Source organism: Convolutriloba macropyga, chromosome 2 (genome assembly GCF_964194025.1).
Source record: "Convolutriloba macropyga chromosome 2, txConMacr16.3, whole genome shotgun sequence".
NCBI lineage: Eukaryota > Metazoa > Xenacoelomorpha > Acoela > Convolutidae > Convolutriloba > Convolutriloba macropyga.
The window spans coordinates 67,057,778-67,081,595 of record NC_134469.1 but is presented as its reverse complement, the minus strand read 5'-3'; the positions used below and the strand labels follow the sequence as shown (position 1 = coordinate 67,081,595).

The 23,818-nt window shown below is 34.4% G+C and overlaps 1 protein-coding gene and 1 long non-coding RNA gene across 7 annotated transcripts in view; one reads left to right on the top strand and one right to left on the bottom strand.

Annotated features, from left to right (window-relative positions):
- Positions 1-23,818, bottom strand: part of LOC142334623 (uncharacterized) — an 87,416-nt gene that overhangs the window by 8,801 nt on the left and 54,797 nt on the right. For all 6 annotated transcript variants that reach the window (XM_075382815.1, XM_075382814.1, XM_075382811.1 and 3 more), the window contains exon 8: positions 15,829-17,349. In XM_075382815.1, the coding sequence (XP_075238930.1) occupies positions 15,829-17,349 (1,521 nt within the window). The remainder of the gene's footprint in view (positions 1-15,828; positions 17,350-23,818) is intronic.
- On the top strand, positions 64-4,778 carry LOC142335416 (uncharacterized). The gene is made up of 2 exons (XR_012758872.1): positions 64-356; positions 3,650-4,778. It is a non-coding gene; the product is annotated as an uncharacterized LOC142335416 (long non-coding RNA).

Sequence of the window (23,818 nt, the reverse complement as noted above, 5' to 3'; positions counted from 1 at the left end):
TCATACTCAACAAAAAAGTCTATTTTCTATTCAGTTACAAATGCGTTCAAAGCACAGACAATGGTCCTTATAGATTTAAAACCTTGTTTATCCATTTTCTCCGAGCCTAGCATTGTGTCATAATTCAATTTTGATATTTATGGATATTAAGAGGTAGGACATTTAGTTCTTCCTTATTTTTCCTATTTTCCCTATACTATATCCTTCTTTTATCCCAATTTTCCCTTTCATTATTACAGAAAAGAGAGAATTCTAATAGCTCAGGAGGACATTCTTGGAATGTTAATTATTAACTAGGGAACCACTTCAAAGCCTGAAAGTGACAGGATAGAAGGAACTTATACTGATACGTTTAGGTAAGACTCCGTTATATGTATTTGACAAAACCCCCCTAACGGTCCAAATATTGATTTCAAAATTCAAATTCTCTTTCAATTTGTGAAATTCTGAATATCTTGGCTACCATTTGACCTAGTCGAAATTAACATCTATATTTCGATTAAGTAATTATTAGATTACAAATTTCAAAATCTGCATAAACAAAAAAATTTCAGAAACACTTAATTTGTCATTGAATTTTGATGACAGCATCAAACAAATTGCGCTTAAACCGAATTGCAAATAAATTTTTAAAAATAAGTAAAAAAAAATCAGTAATTTCATTTCGCAAATTAACCCAACAATCAGCTCTAACAGAGAACAGAAAAAAAGAGAACAAATTATTAAATCTATGTTTAGTTTCAATTCACAAAATCTTCTAAGAAAAAAGGCGTAGGGTTCAGGTTAGGTTAGCTGCACTCAATTGAAGTTTAGAATTTGTATTCATTTTCAAACTGATGTCAGCAGACATTTTCTTTGAGCTAGGCAGTTTTGTGCGTTGCAAAGTGAATACATAGTCGAAGGAATCATTGATGCCAAGCAAATGCATTGGTAAAAACAGCACGGCATGTCCAGACAACAAAACAAAGAGCCCTGAACTTTGAAAGAGCTTGAATAGCTAAAACATTTCAGCTCGAATCAAAAATTGAAAGAAGTGAATCAAGAAAGAATGAAGCTGGATTAATCGAACATGTAAACATGTAAACATCGCTAAAATGTAAACAATTCGAAATATTTTTGCATTGAAAATATGCCAATTTCATTAAAAAAATAAATTGCTAATCAATGTAGCAAAGTAGAAGCTGAGCAGTCCCATGATAACAGACTAAAAGAATTAATAATGACTTTCTAAATTTGTTTGAGCAAAAAAATGACGAAAATGAAAATCTTTCACAAAGTTTTAAACTACTAATTTTCACATTCCTGGCCTCAGAAAATGCCGCAATTAGTTTTTGAAAATAGAGCACAACAGACCATACCATTGTGCGGAAAATTGTAAAAAAAAAAGGTCCAAATAACAAAAGTAAGATTTTCAACTTTAATATAGCCTCCAAAGTTAACAAATTTCTTCCGCTTGGATCAACAATAGAAAGATGTCTGAGAGAGAGCGAATGAAGCCGGATGAATCAAGTACGGTCAATGATTAAAAAAATTGAAATAATTTTGCCTAAAAATATATAACTTTCATTGAATAGATAAAACGCCAATCTGAGTAGCGAAGTAGAAGCTGAGCAGTCCCATGATCAGACTAAAGAATTAACAATGCTTTTTTCTTTCTCAAAAAAAGAGCACCAAAGATTATACAATTGTGCAAACACTTAAAAAACTATTTAATTTTAAAATATGGAAAAAATAATTGCAAAATTTCGAAAAACTAAAATTTGGTCCACAACAAAGTATTAAAGAATGACAGCAACAATTTGAGGATAAAATATTTGAATCAACTTAAACGAATCCCACACGATTTTGCTCTAAGTGTAGTCAAATTCATTTTAGATGAGCAAAAACAATGAATTTTTCGCTATTTGAAAAAAAATTGACGTTTAAACGATTTAGCGAAAAGGCCAATATGCGGGTGCTTTTTACAACCACAATTTTCGGGTCGTTCTAATACTCTAATGATCGAAAGGTCACCTGTGACTCAGGGTCTAAATTTTTGGACAAAGTTAATTGCTAATGTATTTCTAATGAAAAAAGTTCTTCTTTCAGAGACTCGTCCAATTCGATTTTGCAGAAAATTTGGGTTTCCCAAAAATTTTTGGCCATATTTGATTGAGATATTTCAGCGCAAAAACTTATTAGCAAGAGAATTAGTGCGAAGTAGCAACAACGCGAAGAGAACGCAGTTTATCTCTTTTGTATTTTCTTGGAAAATAAGCAAAATTGGGAAACAATTGATGACAAAAACCACCTTTGTTTCGCCAAGAAAAGCATAGCTTCATTGCATTTTTAAAGCACCAAAAAAACAACCAAAAAATAAATCTTTAATACACCATGAAAAGTAGGTGTAAAAACATTTTTGCTAAACGAGAAAATTTTTTTGCTTATTAGTATTTAGTTTCAAATCAAATATTTTTAGCAAATAGGTTAGATTATAGCTATCTAAGATCTATGTTTTGACAACGTTGACGCTGTTTTGTTTATTTTTCTAGGTTTTTGTTTGATTTAGAATAAATTTGGATTATAGAGAACAATGGTTTCGGAAAATCATTTTTGCTAGCTTTACGGACTGTAATTTTTGAAAAAAGCAAATACATTAGAAAATTGAACCAATTCAATAATTTACTTTTTTGTCGCCGAATTTCATTACATTGAGGAACTTGTGAAATTATTCCACCGTAACGTTTGCACACTTCTAAAATCAATTGTTTCCAATTGAAAACTTGCTATTTATTAATTGCTGGAACATACTATAATAAAAAAACTGGCTGGTTTTTTGCTAATTTCTTTCATTTGTTTTCGTTCATCCTCGTGGTGTTTTCCGCCTTGTGGTGTTTTCTGTCAGTCGCAGACTGGCGTATTTAAGTTCTGACGTTTAGAGTGCATTAGTATAAAAACAAGAAAGATTTTTATGTATTTGGGGTAAAAGATTCCAAGATGCATGAAATTTTAACGAAATAAAAAAATGAGGTAAAGATTTTAAGACACACGAAATATAAACATTTTTCAAAAATACGTTCTTTCTAGCATTTGGTTCAAAAAAGAAGTTCAGATAAAAAAAATTGGCATCTTTTGGATAAGGTTTGTTCTGACCTTTAAAGTTTTGTTTTTCCATTAACAGTGTTGAGGAGCTGTTGTTTGCAAACTCGCAAAACAGAGACTTTCGTCTGGCCTAGTAATGGTTTTGTTTTGTGAACATAAAACATACAAAAATTGTCTTTCTAAGTAACTTTTCGTGGTTTATTAATTAGTTTTTGCATTTATTTTTGGGGAATTCTTCCGACCATTCTTTTAAAATTTGTCCATAGATTTTGCAAATTTGTGAAATCAGTCAAAAGTAAATTTCAGAGATGATTTTAGTCACATTGAAACAGATAGGGAGCACAAAATTAAATCGGCGGTCCGAAATTTTTGTTCACCCCGTACATTTTAGTGATTTTGTTCTCTGTTTTCACTTTTTGGTGACACGTGTGTTTTTAATAGAACAGAGTTGCTATTGTTTCAGTCCCTTATAGACAGCTAATAGAAAAACTCTCAACCTGTCGTACAAGTCAGAAAATGGAAATAGAAACAGTAAAAAAATGCCATGTGTTTGAATATTTTTATTTAGGCAACGGCAAACACAGTGACAACCTCCAGACACACTAGCATTGTTGCTTAACAAAATAATAAGACCCTAAGCACTGAGAACAAAGACAATTGCTTAACGACGGGTGCTGCCATAACCATAAAATGTACACATTAAGCATTTCTTCATCTTCCAACTGTATCAACAACAGAAACCAATGCCGGCCTTTTTATTGTATCTTATCTCCCAATTTACGACACAACCAGGAAGAAGCAGAGGCGAATTGAAGCTCCCATATTTCCCCTAGGAAGTACTCCACGGTAAACAAAACTGCCCATCCATAGCCATAAAAATCCATATTTAACCAACTTTCCAAAAGCGCTCCATTAATTTACAGGAGACAAATTTGCCACCTAATCGCTCCACTGTTACACAGGCGCCTATCTAAATTAACGACTGAGTCAAAAAAGCATCAACTATAGAAAGTTCAAGTACCTACTAAAATCAACGATATTTTTCAGTTAGATCGCAGTTTGATATCTACAAGTCCTCTGGGGTGTATTGTAGCATCTTCGATCAGTTATTAATCCCCCTATCTAATCGATTGCTCGTTTTGTGTTTTCATAGATTTAAATCAAAAGAAAAATCAATTTCATAAAAGATACACCAAAAAGAGAAAAAACCATTTTCATCTTACCAAAGTTACTTCAAAAAGAGAAAAATCCATTCTACCAAAAACATTTTTTAAAAAATCTGCGTTACCAGCTTGCTGATTCAATTAAAATTATTTTAATCTTATTTCAAATTCAGCGAAACTTTGTTGAGACCATCAAGTGACCAGTAGGATGTTGAAAACCACGTTGTTATTTACCTCGACTTTATTACTGATTATGAATTTGGAATCTCCCGTGGATGCTAGATGGGCTCTGATGCCTCATTATGCCAAACGAGGGCACTTGAGTGGAAACGACGCGGCGATTATGGCTAATCAACCATACATAGTCCGGCACCCGATGGCAGGCATGTACGACTTCCCCCAAGCAGACAAGAAGTCGTACCAACGATACCAATCAGTGTGGGGATAGATTGTAAAAACTATTTATTTGAAACCCATCATTTCTATTAGTAACTTCAACTCTCACGTCGGGAAATTAATTTAATCTCATTTGCACTCGTTTTGAACTAATATACCCCAATGTTTTAAAAAATATATTCATCAATCACACTGTCCAATATTTGTTCCCACCCACTTTAGTGGGGGAGGAACTATACACTCAAATGGGTTTTTTTCAGACAATTTTGGCCGATCGATATAATCATCGTAGAGAGTTGTGAGTGGTATCATTAGAAAGCCCGTCCAGCGTAGAATATGAAATTAAAAAGATTTTTCTGAACTGCGATTTTTAAAGGGAATTACCGAGGTTTGAAGTTCTGTGAATAGCAGACGATATTACCTTGTTTTAATTCACATTTTCCGTTTTTTTTTCAATTTTTCGATAATTTTTGGTAAAATATGTTAAAATTGTTAAGGACAGTGTAATTTTTTTATGTCCAAAGATAGGGTTTCTGAATTGTTCGATTCGTGTTTTCTGAAATCCATTTTCTGAAAAAGGACACCTTGAAAGTGCACCCATGTTTTTGTAAGCTCACAAGGAACTAGTGGTACACCTGCCGGCCATAAGAGTCTTTTGGAACTATAATATTGGGATTTTTTGGCAATTTTAAACTCGATGAATATACAAATTTCATGATTTTTTGATATATTAAAAAAATGAGTTTAAAACTCGATCTACTTCGGAATCACATGAACAAATGTGTGCATTCTTAGCCGCGCAGTCATATCAGGGCTGATCTTGATCTCACCCAGGATCCTTACGGTCAAAAAACATTTAGATTGTTAATGTAGCGCTACCTTTTTTCAAAAATATTTCCGCATTTATAGTTTATAATGTAAATTAGTAAAAAAGAATATCAAGCCAGGACTCAATTATTGACAGATCCTATTCATGAAAAAAGAGACCTAATGATAGAGGCCTATGATTTCAGAGTTAAGCTCATGGTTTTTTTGGCTGACCAATTGTTTTATGTAAAATTTTGTTTTGCTTTCATTTATTACGCTTTTTGTAGGCCAATAGCTTAGTCTCCCCGATCAAAGATACAATTGGCTTTTTAAGAAGTAAAAGTGAACCTAGACAATATTTTAGTTGTTATCTAATGTTTCTTATGACTGTGAATTCAATTTTTTAAATTAAAAAGTCGGTGAATTTTTGAACTTTTCAAATAATTTATCTCAATTTCAGGCAAAGTCTCAGTAAAAGCAAGAGAAACTCATTTCCTCTGAGTTATGAATTCTTGTTTGTAAAAGTTTTATAATTAACCGAAGCTTTCTTGGTTTTGATACGAGTTTTCAATTTTTTTTTCGTATTTTGAGCATAATTAAATATTTCATAAATTTATTTTCTTTCCTTGTCGAATTATCACATTGACAAGGAAATGTGACAGGTCCAATTGAGAGAGAAGATAATTGGGACCAAAAATGCACAAGCGTTCAGAAAAGGCGTATCTGAAAATATTAATTGTTTTTGTTGAATATTTTATGCTTTTTGGCAGAGACACAGTTCTCTCGTAAAAATTAGTGGATTTTTAATCTTTGCCTATTTTTGTCTTTCTTCTTGTTGTTGCACGACATATACCTAATAACGATAGGTCTGATAAAGCAATTCTAGGACGTTTAATTGAAACTTTTCAAAGACTGGTTTTCAGCTATTTGTTTGAATGACTTTCAAATTAAATTAAAAAAAAAAGATTTTATTTAACGATCCTCTTCTGCTTTTATTTTTGTCATCAACAAAACAACCTCACTATAAAGAAGTCTCAACTACTTTTGTTAACAAAATAATGTTGGTTGGTTATATGTTTTGACTGATGGCTTCGATCATTTAGTTTCATAAAAAAATTTTGATATTTCTATACTGTTCAAATTTTGGGTCTATTTTTGATGCGGTTACTACGTAGTACTTTCATAAGAAAGATCGGTTGATGTTAAAATGAGAAGCAAGTGGAGATTTACAGTTCTTGTAAAACAACAACCTAAAGCTATGGTGCCTTGAACACTGATGTCGTAAATTGTGAAGTTCGGGCTTCTGCCCGTATTTGATTTTATTGTAGTCTTGTAACTCAGTCTCATTAATAACCAGCGCAATTGGCTTCCTGGGGTTTTTCAATCTAATTGATCAACTTTTTGAAATCCTATGTCTGTTAAAGCTATTGAAAATATTTGTTTTCAAAAACACATTAGGATTTTTGAACTTCGCCATTTTTAAATCGTTTTTTGGACGATTTGTAGCTTAGTCTCTGTAAAGAAAGGTAAGAACGCGTGTCCAGAACGCTATATTTTAATCTTTATAACATTTTTAGTTTCAATCGTTTGTTTTTTGGCTTCGTTACTGTTCTAACTAAGAGATTTCATGAAATGTTTGAGATTATATATTTGCAAATTTTAAAGGATTGTTGTTTCTTTGTAAATTAAAATATTAATAGTAGGTCCAATTGGCTTTGAAAAACTGTGAAATTTGAAGATTTTGATGCTCTTAGTGACTGATGTATGGTTTGAACTGCTTCACTGCAATTTTCGCGCAAAGTTTATATGAACTTTTTTATTTTGACCGTATTTTTCTTTCTCTTTGCAATGTGACATATACTGAAAAATGACAGGTCTCAAATGCTTTCTTTGAAGATATAGATGAACATTTCAGCGTTTTCAATTATTATTTAAAGATATTAATCACTTCTAAATAAAATGTGTCTAAAAAATGGAAACGTATTTTTGAACTTCGCACCTTTTTGCTCTTTTTGTCGACCTGTTACCCAGTCGCATTGAGGACAGGTTCAAAGCCTTTTTTAAAAAAGAATAGCTTATTTCGTTTTGTTTAGGTTTTATCTGATGCGAGTTTGTTTTTGATGTTATTTTTCTAAGATAGACATCGAGTTTTGGTCGTATTTATTGTTGGTGATTATATTTTTTTAATTGTATTTTCTAGTAGTCCAATTAACAACAGGTTCCATCAGCCCTCTAGCGTGGCTTTATGGTATCCTATTTGTGGTTTATTGAACGATATGTATGTTTTTGAAAGTTTTCGCTTTCATTTGGTAACCAATCAACCAAGAGTGTGGTTGAGCGGGGTCGGAACATTATGTGCGTACGCACATTAACGAGTCTCCTTGTTAAAGAAAGCGTAAAATGAAAAAACAGATCGCGTGGTTGACCGCACCAATGAGTAAAATTGATAACCAAAATTAGAATCACCTTCAAATTTTAGTGAACGCCTGAGCTAATATTAATTTAATTAAACAGAAGCGACTAATGTCGGGCGAATTGCTCTCGAACGACAGGCGGGTTGAAAAATATTTGCCCCCACCGGGATTATAACCACTGCCCTCCCGATCCATAACCAGATGCACTGACCACTCGGCTACAAGTCCCTAGTCTTTGCTTTACTGCAACTGACTTTATATTAGCATCAAGCTTTACTTCGGAGTGAGAGCAATAGAGATCACTCAAAATGAAGAAAGAAAGCGTGAACAAGTCACTCGAGAAGTCAAAGAATGTTCTAGAAGAAAAGCGCAAAATGGTCAAGCAAAAAATGTGCATAAAAAGACCAACACGTCTTTCTTCTTGTTGTTGCACGACATATACCTAATAACGATAGGTCTTATAAAGCAATTCTAGGACGTTTAATTGAAACTTTTCAAAGACTGGTTTTCAGCTATTTGTTTGAATGACTTTCAAATTAAATTTAAAAAAAAAAGATTTTATTCAACGATCCTCTTCTGCTTTTATTTTTGTCATCAACAAAACAACCTCACTATAAAGAAGTCTCAACTACTTTTGTTAACAAAATAATGTTGGTTGGTTATATGTTTTGACTGATGGCTTCGATCATTTAGTTTCATAAAAAAATTTTGATATTTCTATACTGTTCAAATTTTGGGTCTATTTTTGATGCGGTTACTACGTAGTACTTTCATAAGAAAGATCAGTTGATGTTAAAATGAGTTTTGGTCGTATTTATTGTTGGTGATTATATTTTTTTAATTGTATTTTCTAGTAGTCCAATTAACAACAGGTTCCATCAGCCCTCTAGCGTGGCTTTATGGTATCCTATTTGTGGTTTATTGAACGATATGTATGTTTTTGAAAGTTTTCGCTTTCATTTGGTAACCAATCAACCAAGAGTGTGGTTGAGCGGGGTCGGAACATTATGTGCGTACGCACATTAACGAGTCTCCTTGTTAAAGAAAGCGTAAAATGAAAAAACAGATCGCGTGGTTGACCGCACCAATGAGTAAAATTGATAACCAAAATTAGAATCACCTTCAAATTTTAGTGAACGCCTGAGCTAATATTAATTTAATTAAACAGAAGCGACTAATGTCGGGCGAATTGCTCTCGAACGACAGGCGGGTTGAAAAATATTTGCCCCCACCGGGATTATAACCACTGCCCTCCCGATCCATAACCAGATGCACTGACCACTCGGCTACAAGTCCCTAGTCTTTGCTTTACTGCAACTGACTTTATATTAGCATCAAGCTTTACTTCGGAGTGAGAGCAATAGAGATCACTCAAAATGAAGAAAGAAAGCGTGAACAAGTCACTCGAGAAGTCAAAGAATGTTCTAGAAGAAAAGCGCAAAATGGTCAAGCAAAAAATGTGCATAAAAAGACCAACACGTTTACAATAATTGCTATGAACTCTTTTCCAGCTACCTTCTGGGAAAGAGTGATTTTCATGTCAATACTTTTTAAACATGAAGCAACATCACAATTTCTTAAAGGTAAAATTCGACTTTGCGCATACTTTTGAGCGGTTAAAAGGTCTTTCTTCAATCAGTCACACAACAAAAGGAAAACCCCGCACCAGTGAAGAATTTCCCTCTCATTTAAAGAGTTGGGAATAACAAAAGCAACTGTGTTTCCGTTTAGTTTACAATCGTAGATAAATAAATTTTCAAATAATTGTAACCTTCGCCCAAAAAGAGGAATTAAAAATCTTCAAATTGAGAAGTGAATATTTAAATATTTTCAACACTTTTTTTCAGAACTTGGTAGAACGAAACTTTTTTTTAGATTATATATTGTTTGACTTATAAATTGACAGCATGTAACATTAACCAAATACTTATTATATCTTACATGTGAGACAGAAAAAAATAAAATTGCTCATGAAATACACGGTAGTTTTTAAGATTTTGCATGAAATTTAGAGAATAAGTAAGAGAGTCATTGCTGACAACCTCTTCTCAAACAATTCAAGTAATTGCAAGGTTTTTCAAAAAAAAAACATTCGCGAAGTTTGGTAATCTCCAAAAATTTTAACAGCAAGACAACATTTATACTTTGATTAGCTTTCACTCTGTGAACTCTCGGTACGTGAAACAACTTATATAAATCCCGACGCCTCTCCAGGAAACTGCCCTGTTCATTATATAACAAAAATCATATTTCTGAAAATAAACCAGGCTCATATAATTGAAGTAATTAAAACGGAGCCGTCATTTCTGCTCAAGTAATTATTGTTTTCATAACTCCAATATCTGAACTATTGTAATTTATCATTCATTTGAAATTCTTTTTATAATTATATAGTTTTTTCATATGCAACACCAATATCGGAAATGTAGATACAAATCAATATTATGCGGAACACCACCAAACTTATTGAGAACTCGAAATTAAATTGATACAAACATTGGTTTGATCACCCTGTATGCGCAAAAACAACCACTAAAAACTTCAACCAGTCACCCAATTTTGTCAAAATATGAAATTTTTTAAAATTGAACCTGCTAGTCAAAACATACCCGGCAGATTTCCAGAATATAGCCGCCGTTGATTCCCATAACCACGATAAGCATAAGAGATGGTAACTAAGACTTGTAAGAACAAAGTTCAAGTCACCGGCATCTAAAATTGGGTTTATCCAGTTTCTATTTCTGATTTCGTTTTTTTATTGACTCTGTTCATTTTGAATTGCTTTGCTGAGCAACTGCTGTTTAAAAGCACTTTGAGCAAAAAAGAGATGAAAGGACTAGCCTAGAGAAGTCAAAATTTTATGCAACTGTCGAAAAGTGCCGAAATGAGGCAAGGCGAAACAAGGCAAATGAGGCAAGCTATTAATAACTAATAAAAGGATGTAGGTTTGAAATCAAAAAAGTTGAAAAAGATGTGAACGAATCGTGATGATTGCATGCTAAATATCAGGACACAATGATTATTTTTCAGCATGTGAATTTATGATTGAACATTTTGCTCAGAAAGTTTTAGCTACGCAATCACTAGACACTGAAGGCAGAGTTAGCTGTGTACATAAAACTTTTTCAGGTGACTCTTTAGATAAATTCTTCCAAATAGCTGTCCGTGGACTATACAAATATTTAAGATATATGGCAAACAAACATACGCATAACATCATGTTTGCCGAACCCAAAATCTGGAATAAAAATCCTGAACAAATAAATTTAAAAAAGTACTTTTACTTTTGAGACTTTTTTTCTCAACCTTCGGAAATCCTACAATCTAATTCAGATCATTTTTCTCAAATATCACAAGCAAAGATCAACGGACTTTACTTTCACTCCCCATAAATCAATTACATGCATGAGCCTAGAACAGGCATAAAATGAAAAAATAGAAAACAAAGCGGCTCGGCAATGTGTAATCGCATATAAGGTTCCGACCCCGCTCATCCACATTTTCGGCATAATTGTCTATCAAATGAGGAACAGATCGAAAATTTTCAAAAAAATATTGGTGTATGAACGAAAAGATAGCCTCCAAAGCAAATAATTAAGTGGAGTAAAAAAGATGCATTATATTTAAGAGATATGCCAATATAAAGAAAGCGAGTCAAGACGAACAGCAAAATCAAACAACAACAACAAACATTAATTACATCAAAAAGTTTATGTCCGTTTTAAAAAAACAAAACTTAATAATAACAAAGTCGAAATAGCGTCAGATAAAACTGAAACTAAACAAAATAAATTATAATTCACCAGAAAAGATCTGGGACCAGTCCATAAAAAGGCTTGGTAACAATTACACAAAAAAGAAAACAGTAAAATTTAAAAATTTGCTTATTTTCTTCGTAAAAACAATTATTTTCAACGTAAAGAAAACCATTAGAAATCAACTAAAATATCTCATAGTTTAACGATTACCAGTGTTTCTAAAGATGGGAATCAAGAACTGTCGGTATTCAATTTTTACGCGGTTACAAAAAGAACAACAAATAGACAAATAAAAAATCTAATTTTGGCAGAAAACGCTTTCGAAGCCGTAGAGCCATAGTTTGGCACCAAAAAAGCTCCGTTGCACCTTTTTCGAACACCAATAATGTGTTATGTGACCTCTCATTAATGAAACCAGGTAACAAGTAGACAAAAAAAAAGAAAAAAGCAAAATTTAGTAATACTTGTTTTTTTTTACGAAAAAAAATATTTCCAAAGACATGAAAGTCATTAATTACAAAATGGCATAATTAAATAGAATCGTTAATTCTTCCAAAAGAAGCCCTTGACACCTGCAATTAACCAGAATATATCTTACGTCTACAAAAACAACGTGAAATATGACAAAAACCAAAAATTTACTTTTTTTGTCGAAAATCCGTGTCGAAGCCAGTAAAGTCGTAACGAATTCTTTAAAAACATTAAATTGTTTGAAACCAATCACTTTGACATCTTCCCATGACAACAATGTTGTCATATTTGGCCTGTAATTAACAAGACTAGGTAATAAACAGACAAAAAATAGACCAAAATTGAGAAGCCGAAGTTTTTTTATATTGGAAAAACAATTGTTTTCAAAGTCATGAAAGCCATCATCTATCTTTTACTATCAGAATATTGTCCCATCTATTCCTCCATGAAAAGCCGGGTCATTGTACAGGAAATTTAATACAACTAAAAAGACAAAATGAAAATGACAGTTAAAGAAAAACTAAAAAATTCAATTAAATTATTCGAGAAAGTATTGTGGAAGCCGTTTAAACCAGAGTCTATATCCTTATGGATTTCATTATTATCGATTGTGCCTTATTTCGAACGCCAAAAATGTGATATATGAACTGTCATTAATGTGATAATGTGACAAAACTAGAAAACGTGAAAAATGGGCAAATTCCTGAAAATAAAAATGTGAAATCTAGTAGTATCAAAGCAAGAAAACCATAACTTAAGTTGTAAAACCGCAATAAAGGTTGAATTGGAATTCAGTAAGAAAAGGAAGCATTTTTTCAATACTGACACTAAGCTACAAGTTGACCAAATTAGGAGAAAAATAGAGGCCAAGTTCAAAAAGCCATTATTTATTTCAAAATCAAATAATTTTAAAAGTCAAAACGACCATAAGCTTTCAAATAATAAACCAGATACTATAATTTGGAGCTAACTAGGAAGCGATTTGGACCTATCACTAGTAGGTTTTCATTTGAAATATTCTGTTATTTAATTAATATACAAAAAATTGAATTATTTTAATAAAAAAGACGGACTGATAAATATACGAAATTTTTTTGGATTGTAACAGTTCAAAATTGGTTCAAAACTAGCTCTGCTAATGTATTTCGTCCCTTAAGAACACTCAATTTTTCGAATTTTATAGATATAGATATTTTATTAGATAAAAAATCAAAAATAAATGCTGAGTTTTTGATAATCAACGAGTAAAGTTAGCAAAAACGGCAAAGTTTTAATTACGGAGCACTCGCAAACGGAAGTTGAAGTAGAAATAGCCCCCATTTGAGTCTACAAATATTGTGTTAGTGGTGTTTGGGTGTGTACTTCCTGCAAATTTAATCAAAGTGGACTAATGGAACTTATTTCGTGTTGTTTTTGATGAAAAAGTCTGAATTTTGAAGTATTTAGTCCATATTTTTGACAAAATTAAATAAAAATAGCCAAAAAATCTTTTTTGTCTTTAAAAAAATCAATCACACGTTCTTAAAATTTTTTACATATTTTAGCAAAATTAGCGGAAAATTCCAGATATTTGTCAAAAATTCCGGAAAATGTGAGTAAAATCAACAGAATTCACTCCATTTTCTCAAAAGTTTAAACCTCGGTAACTCCCGGTAAAACGAAAATCAAAAAAAAACATTTTAATTCCATATTCTACGCTGGACACGTTTTCTAATGATACCAGTCTCAACTCTCTACGAAGAATATATCGATCGGCCAAAATTGTCTGAACTAAAAAAAAACCCATTTGAGTATATAGTTCCTCCCCCCTCAAGAGGGGTCGGAACAAATACTTTCCGTAGCTTTTGATATTTTATCGTTTTAGTAATTTTTATGTCTAAATTGTCGCATACTGGAATCCTACACCAGTTATTAGGTTCAATGAACCTTAACCTCGCCAGTTTAGCATAGTAAAACCATTCACGTGCAGAATTGATGTTGAAGCATTTGTAGGCAATGTTTTTTTGTGCCTACAGTTAAAATTAAATTAGCAGAAAACAGAGAACACCAAACAATCTCAACATAAATTTCATATTAGCTACTTCATTATTACATGTTTCATTTAGATTTTATGTCAAAAACTCTTCATATTGATTAAATTCAACGTTGTTTTATCTATACAGTACCAAATTCAAACTTTAAGAAACAATCCTAGTTGGAACAAATGACGACGATAAATAAGAAACGTCGTTTTTGTGGAACACAGTCTGAACAAGATAACAGTTTGGACAAACAAAAAACAAATGTATTTGATAAAAATTGCAAAAATTTTTTGAAATTAAGTTTTATTCTAGTGATACCAATAATGTGCAAACCTATAAGTTTTGCATTTAACATCGCATTTGTTTTCTGTAGTTTCAATCAGTATTAAAAAAAACAGAATAAATGGAAGAACAATTGGCCGCCATTTTACTTTGCAATAACAGGAAAAAAAGATACCCACAGAGAGAAACTTCAACACCCCTTGCATTGATAGTCAGCAGAAAATACTATGTTGCAGCATCAGTTCTCATCAGACTAAGTATCATCGAAATAGCTGTTTGGTACTAGTTATTATAAAGTAAGGACAAATTGTCAAAGTAACTAAATTTGCCTCAAAAACAACATTAAACAACAAAAACATTTAGAACAATTAGCATTAAGGTGAGAACTTAAATAATATTCTGCAAAATAGAACAATTTTTTAGAAAAATCATCGAAAGAGTAGGAAAAGTGGTGCGTCGGACAAAATTCTCTCGAACAGGTGGCACAATTAAATTCAAAGGCTGTAGCCTATATATTCATGGGCTGTAGATATATTTTTGCTTATACGTGAAAAAACATCCCAAAAGTGCAAAAATGGTCCAGCAAAAATTTTGCAAAAATAATAAAAATTCTACGTGGACAATAATTACTTAAAACTTCGTTCTAGTGCAATTATTAACTCAAGTTCATGAAACTTAAAACACGCACAACTTCGCGAAACAGATTGTCGGGCTTTCGAATAATACCCCTCATACCTTTTGACGGTTATTATATCGATCGGACAAAATTAACTGTATATAAAATCCAAGATAGCATGTAGTCCCCCTATTAAAATCCGTCGCAACTATAATTGTTTTTTCGTCCATTTTAACATTTTGGTTCTTTCATAACAGTTTAAAATCTATTGAAAATAAATCTGGCAAGCTATAGCAACAGAATGAAGCCAAAAAGGTCATCATACGGAACAGATATCATTGCTCGGTCAAACACGACTCAAAGAAACAATGCACCTCCGTATTCCATGAAGTGCAATCAATAAAAAGAGCTCTAATGAAAAAAAGGATTGGCGGAAAATGCAAAAACTTTCTTCTGTCTTAAAACTCTCTCTATATATAACATAGGTGTGTGAGTGAATAAACTCCATGGGATAATTTGACTGAGTTGATAACCTAAATAGTAATCCGTCAGTGGTTATTGAAAACTGAACGCCCGAGCAACATTCTAACAACTAGAAAAGACCACTGTAATTATGTGCTTCTTGTGTAGAAACGACTACGGCGGAATATTTGCTAGAAAAAAATTTGATATCATCTTGATATCTAAATTTTTTAAACGCTGGTTTTTGTTAAATCATTTACCTCATCAACTCTAATATTCAGAAAATAATTATTGGAGCTACCTAGTACCTGAATAGCCCGCAACTTATTGTATTTCTCTATAGAAAGCGATACATACCAATTTTGATCCACACTCCAAAACAGGAACAGTCCGTTGAGGTCACAGCTGACGATATAAACATCACCTGATGTTGGATGGCAGAAAATTTCGACCACAGTCGCACTTCCAGCATCGGGCAGCATTATTTTGGTTTTTATTTCTGATAACTCCACGTCAATGAGTAAAAATTGGCCTTCGCATCCCGCAGCAAAAACGTTGTTGCTCGAAACGAATGCAGCATGAGAATAACTCGGACACGCTGATAATAACGATTGAGAAAAATTAGTCAAATGACTTCTTTTGCCTGATGAACATAAGACGAGAAGTTGGTTTTTGTCATCGATGCACAATAAGTTCTCGGCATCTGGCGATAAAGCGAACATTTTGACAGACTTAATTGATGCATTCTGTTCAGCTAAAGACTCATAATTGAAATGTCTGGAACTTATCTCACGAAAATCTGACTTAGCACTTTCCGCAGTAAGAACAGGAACAATAAGCTGCGCTTTCTTACTGTCATTTAATAGCACCGCAAATAAGTTGTGTGGAAGCGCTTGAAGGTGAAGACATTCATATCTTCCGGACTCGAAGGCAAACGTTGTTTCGATTGGCCAATGAGAATTGAAAACTGAAGCTATTTCGATCCCTCTGGATCCAGACTTCCATAAGAAGCATTCATTCAGACTCTGTGATAAAACGACTCTAGATTTTGCAACTCCAGAAGAGATAGGATCCAATATATCCCAAGTCATATCATGTAAATTGATGACTTTAGTACTGGCGTTTGACAATAACAGGTAAAGTTTGTCATCATCTACGTAAGCGTCCTCAACTGACAGCTCCAAAGCAACGTTAATGACCACATTTCTGTGCAGAAAGCAGTCCCAAATCTCAGTGAAATCTTCAAAAATCAAGAACAAAAGGTGCTGCTGGAAAAACATAAACAGAGGTTCTGCATCGTACGGTGCACTTGATTCAAATATAGTCTCAAACGATGGACATTTCAGTACTGCAAACGTCTTGGTGTTGTAAAAGAGGAAAATTGCACTAAATCCACAGTCATCTACGAACGCGCTTCTGGTGACTTCATGATTCAGACTGTAAATTTGGACTGGGTTTAGAGTGTCAGTGGCTTCGCAAATCATGCGCTTGAGAGCAATCGAGTAGATCAGAGATCCGTCTGCATTAAGATACGCTTTCTGAACTGCAAAAGAGGGAATCGAGGAACTTTTACTGCCCGAAGATGCTGAAATGCCGATGACTTTTGACAATTGGAACACGTGGCAGGAGCTCCACTCCTCGAAATCATAAACCACAGAAATAGTGTCGTCATCCGAGCCGATGAAGAACTGTGAGATTGGTGACGCAACAGGGAAAGTGTGAGACCACATAGGTGTTATCTGAGCCTCGCCTTCGAGGGAACACACCTCCAAATTGCCCTCTTTATCGCCGAACAAATACAGACCTCGTTTCGTCCGGTGGAAAAATGTAGGCTTTGACACACTCGACGACCACACTGTCTTCATAAACGTCTCTGATCTAAATGACAATGTCAAATAAATACAAATCATGCTCCATTCTAACCGAAAACGATACAGCAAAAACTAAGTCAACATATGGTCTCGTGATTGATCTTTTCCGTTAGTGCCCCCCGCCATCATCTTTGTGGCGCACTTTACTTACAACCCCTAAGTGCACGTGTCAATTTTTTCCACAAAATGATTTATGTAACGGCAAGTGATGTATAGCGTACTTGGGGGATTCCAAAACGCGATGTTCGATGAAAATTCGGGGCTCGGATTTATGGACTAAGATGACGGATATAGACAGTGTAATATACCTTTGTCGGGTTATATTATTATTATGTTAAATTTGTTGAAGTAATGTTTCTCGCTAATTTAATTTACTACTTAGTAGCTTAGCTTTTGTCGCTTAAATTATTCATTTCGCATAACTAATTGTTCAGGGCCTGAGCGGTTTCAATGTTGCTTCGGAGCAGGGCCGACAGCTATAAGTTTTGTCACTAGAGAAAAAGATTCCAATCTAAGACTTAATTACTTGTCTACTGATTTTCAACTTGACAATCTTGGTTGTGTCGCTTAGATTATTACTTTTTAAGACCTGAGGACCGTATTTACATTTGAGTAATCACTTATACAAATACATCAAGATTAACTCAAGATAAATAGAACTTCTGGCGCGTGCTGGCACGTGCCGGGCAAATAAGATGAACATAGTAAAGTTTACATTGTAAATATAAATACAGGCTAGCATTGTCACAAATTCCTCTATTATGGGTAAATCAAATAACAAAAGATAGTTAAATGGTTTTTAAGACAAATATACTTGAGAAAGTTTACAGGATGTTAATAAAGTAAATATACATTTTCTCAACTTAATAAGGCAGAAAAATGAAGTCTATATATGGCCTTGAGATCATAGCAAATATAGCACTAAATAAGGCGATCAGTAAAATTGGGGAAAAGATATATCGATTACTATATAAAACGTACTTTAGGACGTTACACTACCCACGTTAAATGAAAAATTTAGATATAAAATTTTTGATAGAATACACAGATAAAAATGTTAATAAGGACCCACCCTTAAGTTTCTGTCGCGTTTTCGTCAGTTTCCATACAGTCGTTATTAAGTTGTTGAAGAAATTCGGGATTCATTCGATTAGAGCGCATAGAAATTGTCGATTTTGATCGTCTAATCGACAAATTGGGCTTTTGTGTAGTTGCAGAGATATCAACTTTGTGATCGGTCACTTAGTGAACGCATATTTCATTGTCAAGGTATTGAATTTCTTCCTCGATTTTCAGTAGACGTGCATCTATATTGTTATCTATGTTTGTTTCTCCAACAATAGTCATCAAATTTTTCATTTTATGGTCAAGGGACTGTATCTTTGTCAACTCACTGTTTGCAACCGAAACTACTGGTTTAAGAGGAATTTTTCCATCGGAGAATTTCATAAAATTGGGGGTTATTCGTTGGAAAAATTTGATCGTATGATACAGATACATTACTAGAATGTGAAGGAGAAGATTTCCAATGAAGACTGTAATAGTCAGAGTAAGGGAAAGCTTTATTGGAACATAAGATTCTAACTTGTCGACTAGGGACGGCTTCAGGAGTTGCATTCTGTGGACCAAAGGGGCTGCTATTTTGTCTAAATTGGCTTGTTTAAGAGAGTCAGTTGTGCTGATCATTTCTACTCTCAATTGTTGAAACAATTCAATGTTAGCATCTGTTTTCGACGTAAAGTAAGGGAGTTTCTCAATTTCCGGTAACGATGAAATGAGGTGTTGAAGAGGGTCAGCAAGTTTAACATCGATTCGAGTGGCTGGAATTGTTTGGCAACTCGAGAGGTCCGGTCGGATTTTGATGTGTTTGCTGATCAATTGGATTCCGCATTGGAGAGTTATTATGCAGAGTTGACATCCCTCCTTCTCTTCACTAGTTGGCAGCGAGGCATCGTTCAAACTGTATTCTCTCCACGTAAATGGTTTTGCGCTCATGATTAGCCAAATCCCGTAACCGAGATTTCTGGCGGTTTCAGGCGTTGGGAGCATTACCTTTTCTGTTTGGCATACAGAAAGTGCAGCAACTGTCGCGTGAAAATAGAGTGTTGCTAAGCAAGACGATTGTGCTAGATGAGTCTCCATAGTTTCGTGACATATACGATAAGTTGAAGATCCTAGACAGTTATCGAGCTGTTGTTGGGTCAATGTAGTCGTCTCCATGGAATCCTGCGAAATTGCCAAGTATGGACCTTCGATGATCCACTGAAGTGCTTCTTTAGGATCCTGTTGGGGCATTGGGATGACGTGCGCACTATAGACGTGAAATGAAGTTTGGCGGGATGCTAAAGGAACTGCTAGAGTCAAAAGTAATCCTTGTTCAACGGTGGCAATTTCGTAAACAAGTTTGGCATCATAATATGACATGAGATCCTTCATGGGTATTGCCAGTGACAAACGATCTGTTGAATGTTTCTGGCTATCATGAACTGAATATAAGACAGCTCATAATGATTCGCGGGGAACTAAAGAAATTGGTAATCGTTTATCTAACAGAATGGGTATGGAATTTAGCAAGTTTATACTATAGGCATATAAAGCTGAACGATAGCTTTTGATGTCGGCGTATAAAATTGATAACAGTGAAGCTACAGTATCGAAGTTGAAATTTAATTGCTGATTTGAGAAGAGCATTTATGTACAATCTCGTAATAAATGGAAATTTTTCTCGAAAATGTCGAATTGATCTTGTACTACTTTCCATTTTTTATTTTGATTTTCTTGCATTTCCTGTTGGATTTCCGAAACCTTAGCAATTTCATTAGAGATAAGAAAGAATTTTTCGTTGCTCGCTGACTCAACATCGAGTACATAATCAGTAAGAACTGATGCGCAATCGTTAAGTCGTGCAATGTTTTCTGCATTTATGCGTCCGTAATTTTGGCATTTTCCGAACAATCCAGTTATTCCACATCCTTCTGAACTTGCCATTGAGACTCCGAGGGATCCAAAAAGTGCTATGCCAGCAACTGCTGCGGCTGCTGCTACTGGTGCTGCACGTTTTTGTCTGTTCCTCTGTCCGTTTTCTTCTTCAGGGCTTAGAAATTTTGCGGTAACGCTACGCATATGATTAACTTCGTTTTCTGCTGCTTTTGTTTCGTTAGTGATTTTTGAGAGCATCCAATCTAGGTTGAAGGGTTTATTAGATGAGTTAAAGGGCGCTGCGAAATTAACTGGGCATATTGTTGACGGTTGTGTCCACATTGTTGCCAGTTTTTCCAACATATCTTCAACTTGTTTTTTCATAACAAAATCGTGTTGCGGGAAGGGAACTAGGAATTCGACGTTAACGAACTTCTTTGCGAGTAGGATCTGCGATTCCTTGTGAAAAAGAATTCCTTTAGTAAGCGCTTCATATTTAGTTGGGGTTTCTTTATTAATAATTTCAGAAACTAAGAAGAAAAGAGGAAAAAGTGAACAAATTAGTGTTTCCATCGTGAGAAAAGTAAAGTGTACTGTAAGTCGAAATTCAAACCAAGTGACGTTCAATAGCGACCCACTGTGCTTTTCTACTAATATTTGTCTCAATTGTTGACTTTACCATACTGAGATGATGTTCATTTTATGGTAAATAATTGCTCTAGTATTTATATACAGATTTTCAATTATGGTGATGTTGATGTTTTGATTTGTAAATAAACATAGTTTCTCCCAGCTGCACGGGTCGCGGCAGCGCTCAACCTGAGCCAGGGGGGCAAATAATTAGGTTCCTACGGCACCATTTCCCAGCAACACGGGTCGAGGTTGCGCCATTTGCGGCTAATAATGCTAAGCAAGTAGTGCTAAGTATTTTCGAGTTTTTCAGATCGCAATCATGTGCTTCGCTGTTAGTGTTCTGGGAGAAAATTTGACCTGCTGCCCAAATGGCATATTTTATGAGAAGTTTGGGGTTTGGACTCGCTTTATTATCCCTCAATGTCACTCTGAAAATAAAATAAATGAGGTTTCAGAGGGTTCAAATACTATTGCGTTTCTGGTCAGTCTACTACTCATGTTGATGACAATTTTTGGAACCATTATTATTTGTCTGAAATACAGCCGGAAATTCCGTAATTGTTTCTGTAGAATCGCTGATTTGGTTCTATTTTGGAAAAGATATCTTTCTCGATTCTTTTGAAACTGTGCTTAGGTTATCGTTAATTACATCTCAGAATAGTGACATCACTCCAGGCAGTCGTTTTCAATTTAGACAGTTTTATCATCAAGGCAGTCATAAAGCAAAAGAGTTTTCAGTTATATCCAGTGTGCATTTTTTCCAGTCTTCGTGGCTTGTGTTCAGGTTTAATTTTTTCAAAAAGTGAAAGGACCGATTTTATAACAGTTCAGAGGTTAGACATGTACCATATTCGGCATTCAACTTTCAAATTAACTCAGTGTGTTCTACTTATGCATGTATTGCTTTACTGATTTGCTTAATCGTTGTTCACTTATGAGTCTGTGTATATAAACAGAACGTAGCTGTGAACCTGTTGTTTTATGTCTGGCCTAGCATGTTTAGTGAAAGCGTGTGTTGTTAGCATGTTAATAATTTAAAGTCTGTGTTATGTATTATCACATTGTGTGTGATCACATTAGTGGAAACTGCACATTTTCAGATTTTGTTCGTGATTTAAATGGCTGATAAACTGAAACGAATTTTCGAACTTGCCAGAGCGGGGGGGGGGTTGGAAGCTATTGGCATTCATGCTTTACCAGTTGTTGATAATTGGGTACCTACTGATGATTTTCCAACGAGCGCCTTTGTTGTTCGGGGCCCAAATTCAACTCGTTTATACAATTGGGGGGAAAATCGACTGGCAGCATGGAATGATGGCGCTGTTGATGTACATCAGTTGATTGTAGATCAAAGCGCTACCTTATTAGCGGAGAATAGTGGAAGTCACTTGCCTGGTTTGGAGGTTTCTCAGACAAAATCTTTTGAATTTCCAGCTTCAAGTATTGATTTTGTGCGACCGCCAAATTTAACGATCACCTCAACTGGTTGTCTGGCTTCTGTGGGTGGCTGGTTTACACCAAATCATATCGAATGGGCAGGCGGTGAATCAGTTGCGAAAGTTATATCTGGTTCAAAATTATGGCTCATCGCTAACGAGCTTGAAACATGTAAAATGTTATTCAAATTGGAGACCCTGGATTCAGTTTTTGATTTATTAACCAAGGAGGACGCGCGGCGATATAAAGGAAAGGGCAGTATTGAAAGGAAGATTTTTTATCATCTTTCGGAGCCAACTGACCTAATTGTTCAGCCCTCATTTTCTGTACACTGCGTGTTTACTGAGCCAAATAACATTGAAAGGAAGATGTGGTCACTTGTGACAGGCTTCGAAGCAATTGATATTCGGTGTTTACTTCGTGGACCTCGTTTGTTTAACAATTTTGTTACTGAAGTTGATCGTGGTCTTAAACGTGAAGTAGCTGTTCATGATATAAATTATGTATTACGAGTATTGAAGATTAATGACTACCGAAAGGCCTTGAATGAGAAAGGTAGTGAAGATGATTTTCCAGTTACGTATCGAGAAAGCAATGTAACCACACATGTGCGTGTTTTATTTAATGTTGGATTCGCTTTGAAAACATCTCTGTTAAGTACATCGGGCAAACATATGAGCCGAAAACGAAAGCGTGCGTCCAATTTTGGGAGTCATTATCAGCCCTCATTATCAGCGGTGAGCCAGCTGAAAGATTTGTCAACTGAAGAACTTGAATCGTGGCCGGCAGTAGTATTGGGGACATTTGATGAATTTGCTGAACGGATGGCGTGACTAGCCGGTGAGTTGTTTTATTGCAAGCAATTTGTTTGATATACTACGGTTTGTTTTATTATGCATGTTTATTCAAGACACTAGCCATTTAGTGAAGGCATTAGGTAAATGTGTTGCGGCTGGCTGTAGCATGGGTTTTGAAGACAATTAATATTTAGACAGTTTGCAACGGAATAACTGTTGTGATATGAGCTAAATTCATTTGGTTTGGAGTCGTTTTGTTTTATTTTTTCCATAAACCAAAAACTAAGTCCGACGATTTGTATTTAGGCTCGTCGGGAGTGTGCATTCCAATTTTCATTCTATTATTTCCATTTTTCAGGAAACAGTATGAGTTTATATTCAGATCATCAAACTGTCACTTAATTTTTTCTTCAGAAGTTTCGTCTTTTTTTGGTGTTTATAATGTTTCCAGCTCAATTTCAAACATTTCATTCCCTAGAACTTGTAGGAGAGTATCTAATGACCTTGTTTGCTCATTTTCATTGTTATTGTATGATTTTTCAAAAAACAGTATGAGTTAGAGTTTTTGTTCCGCTTGTTTAGTCTTCGAGGATTTTTGGTCTAATGTGGTTTTATTGCTTTCTAAATAGGACTGTAGGTACTCTCTTCCGTGTAGAATTGTGTTTTCATGGCGTAAGTCGTTTCGAGAAA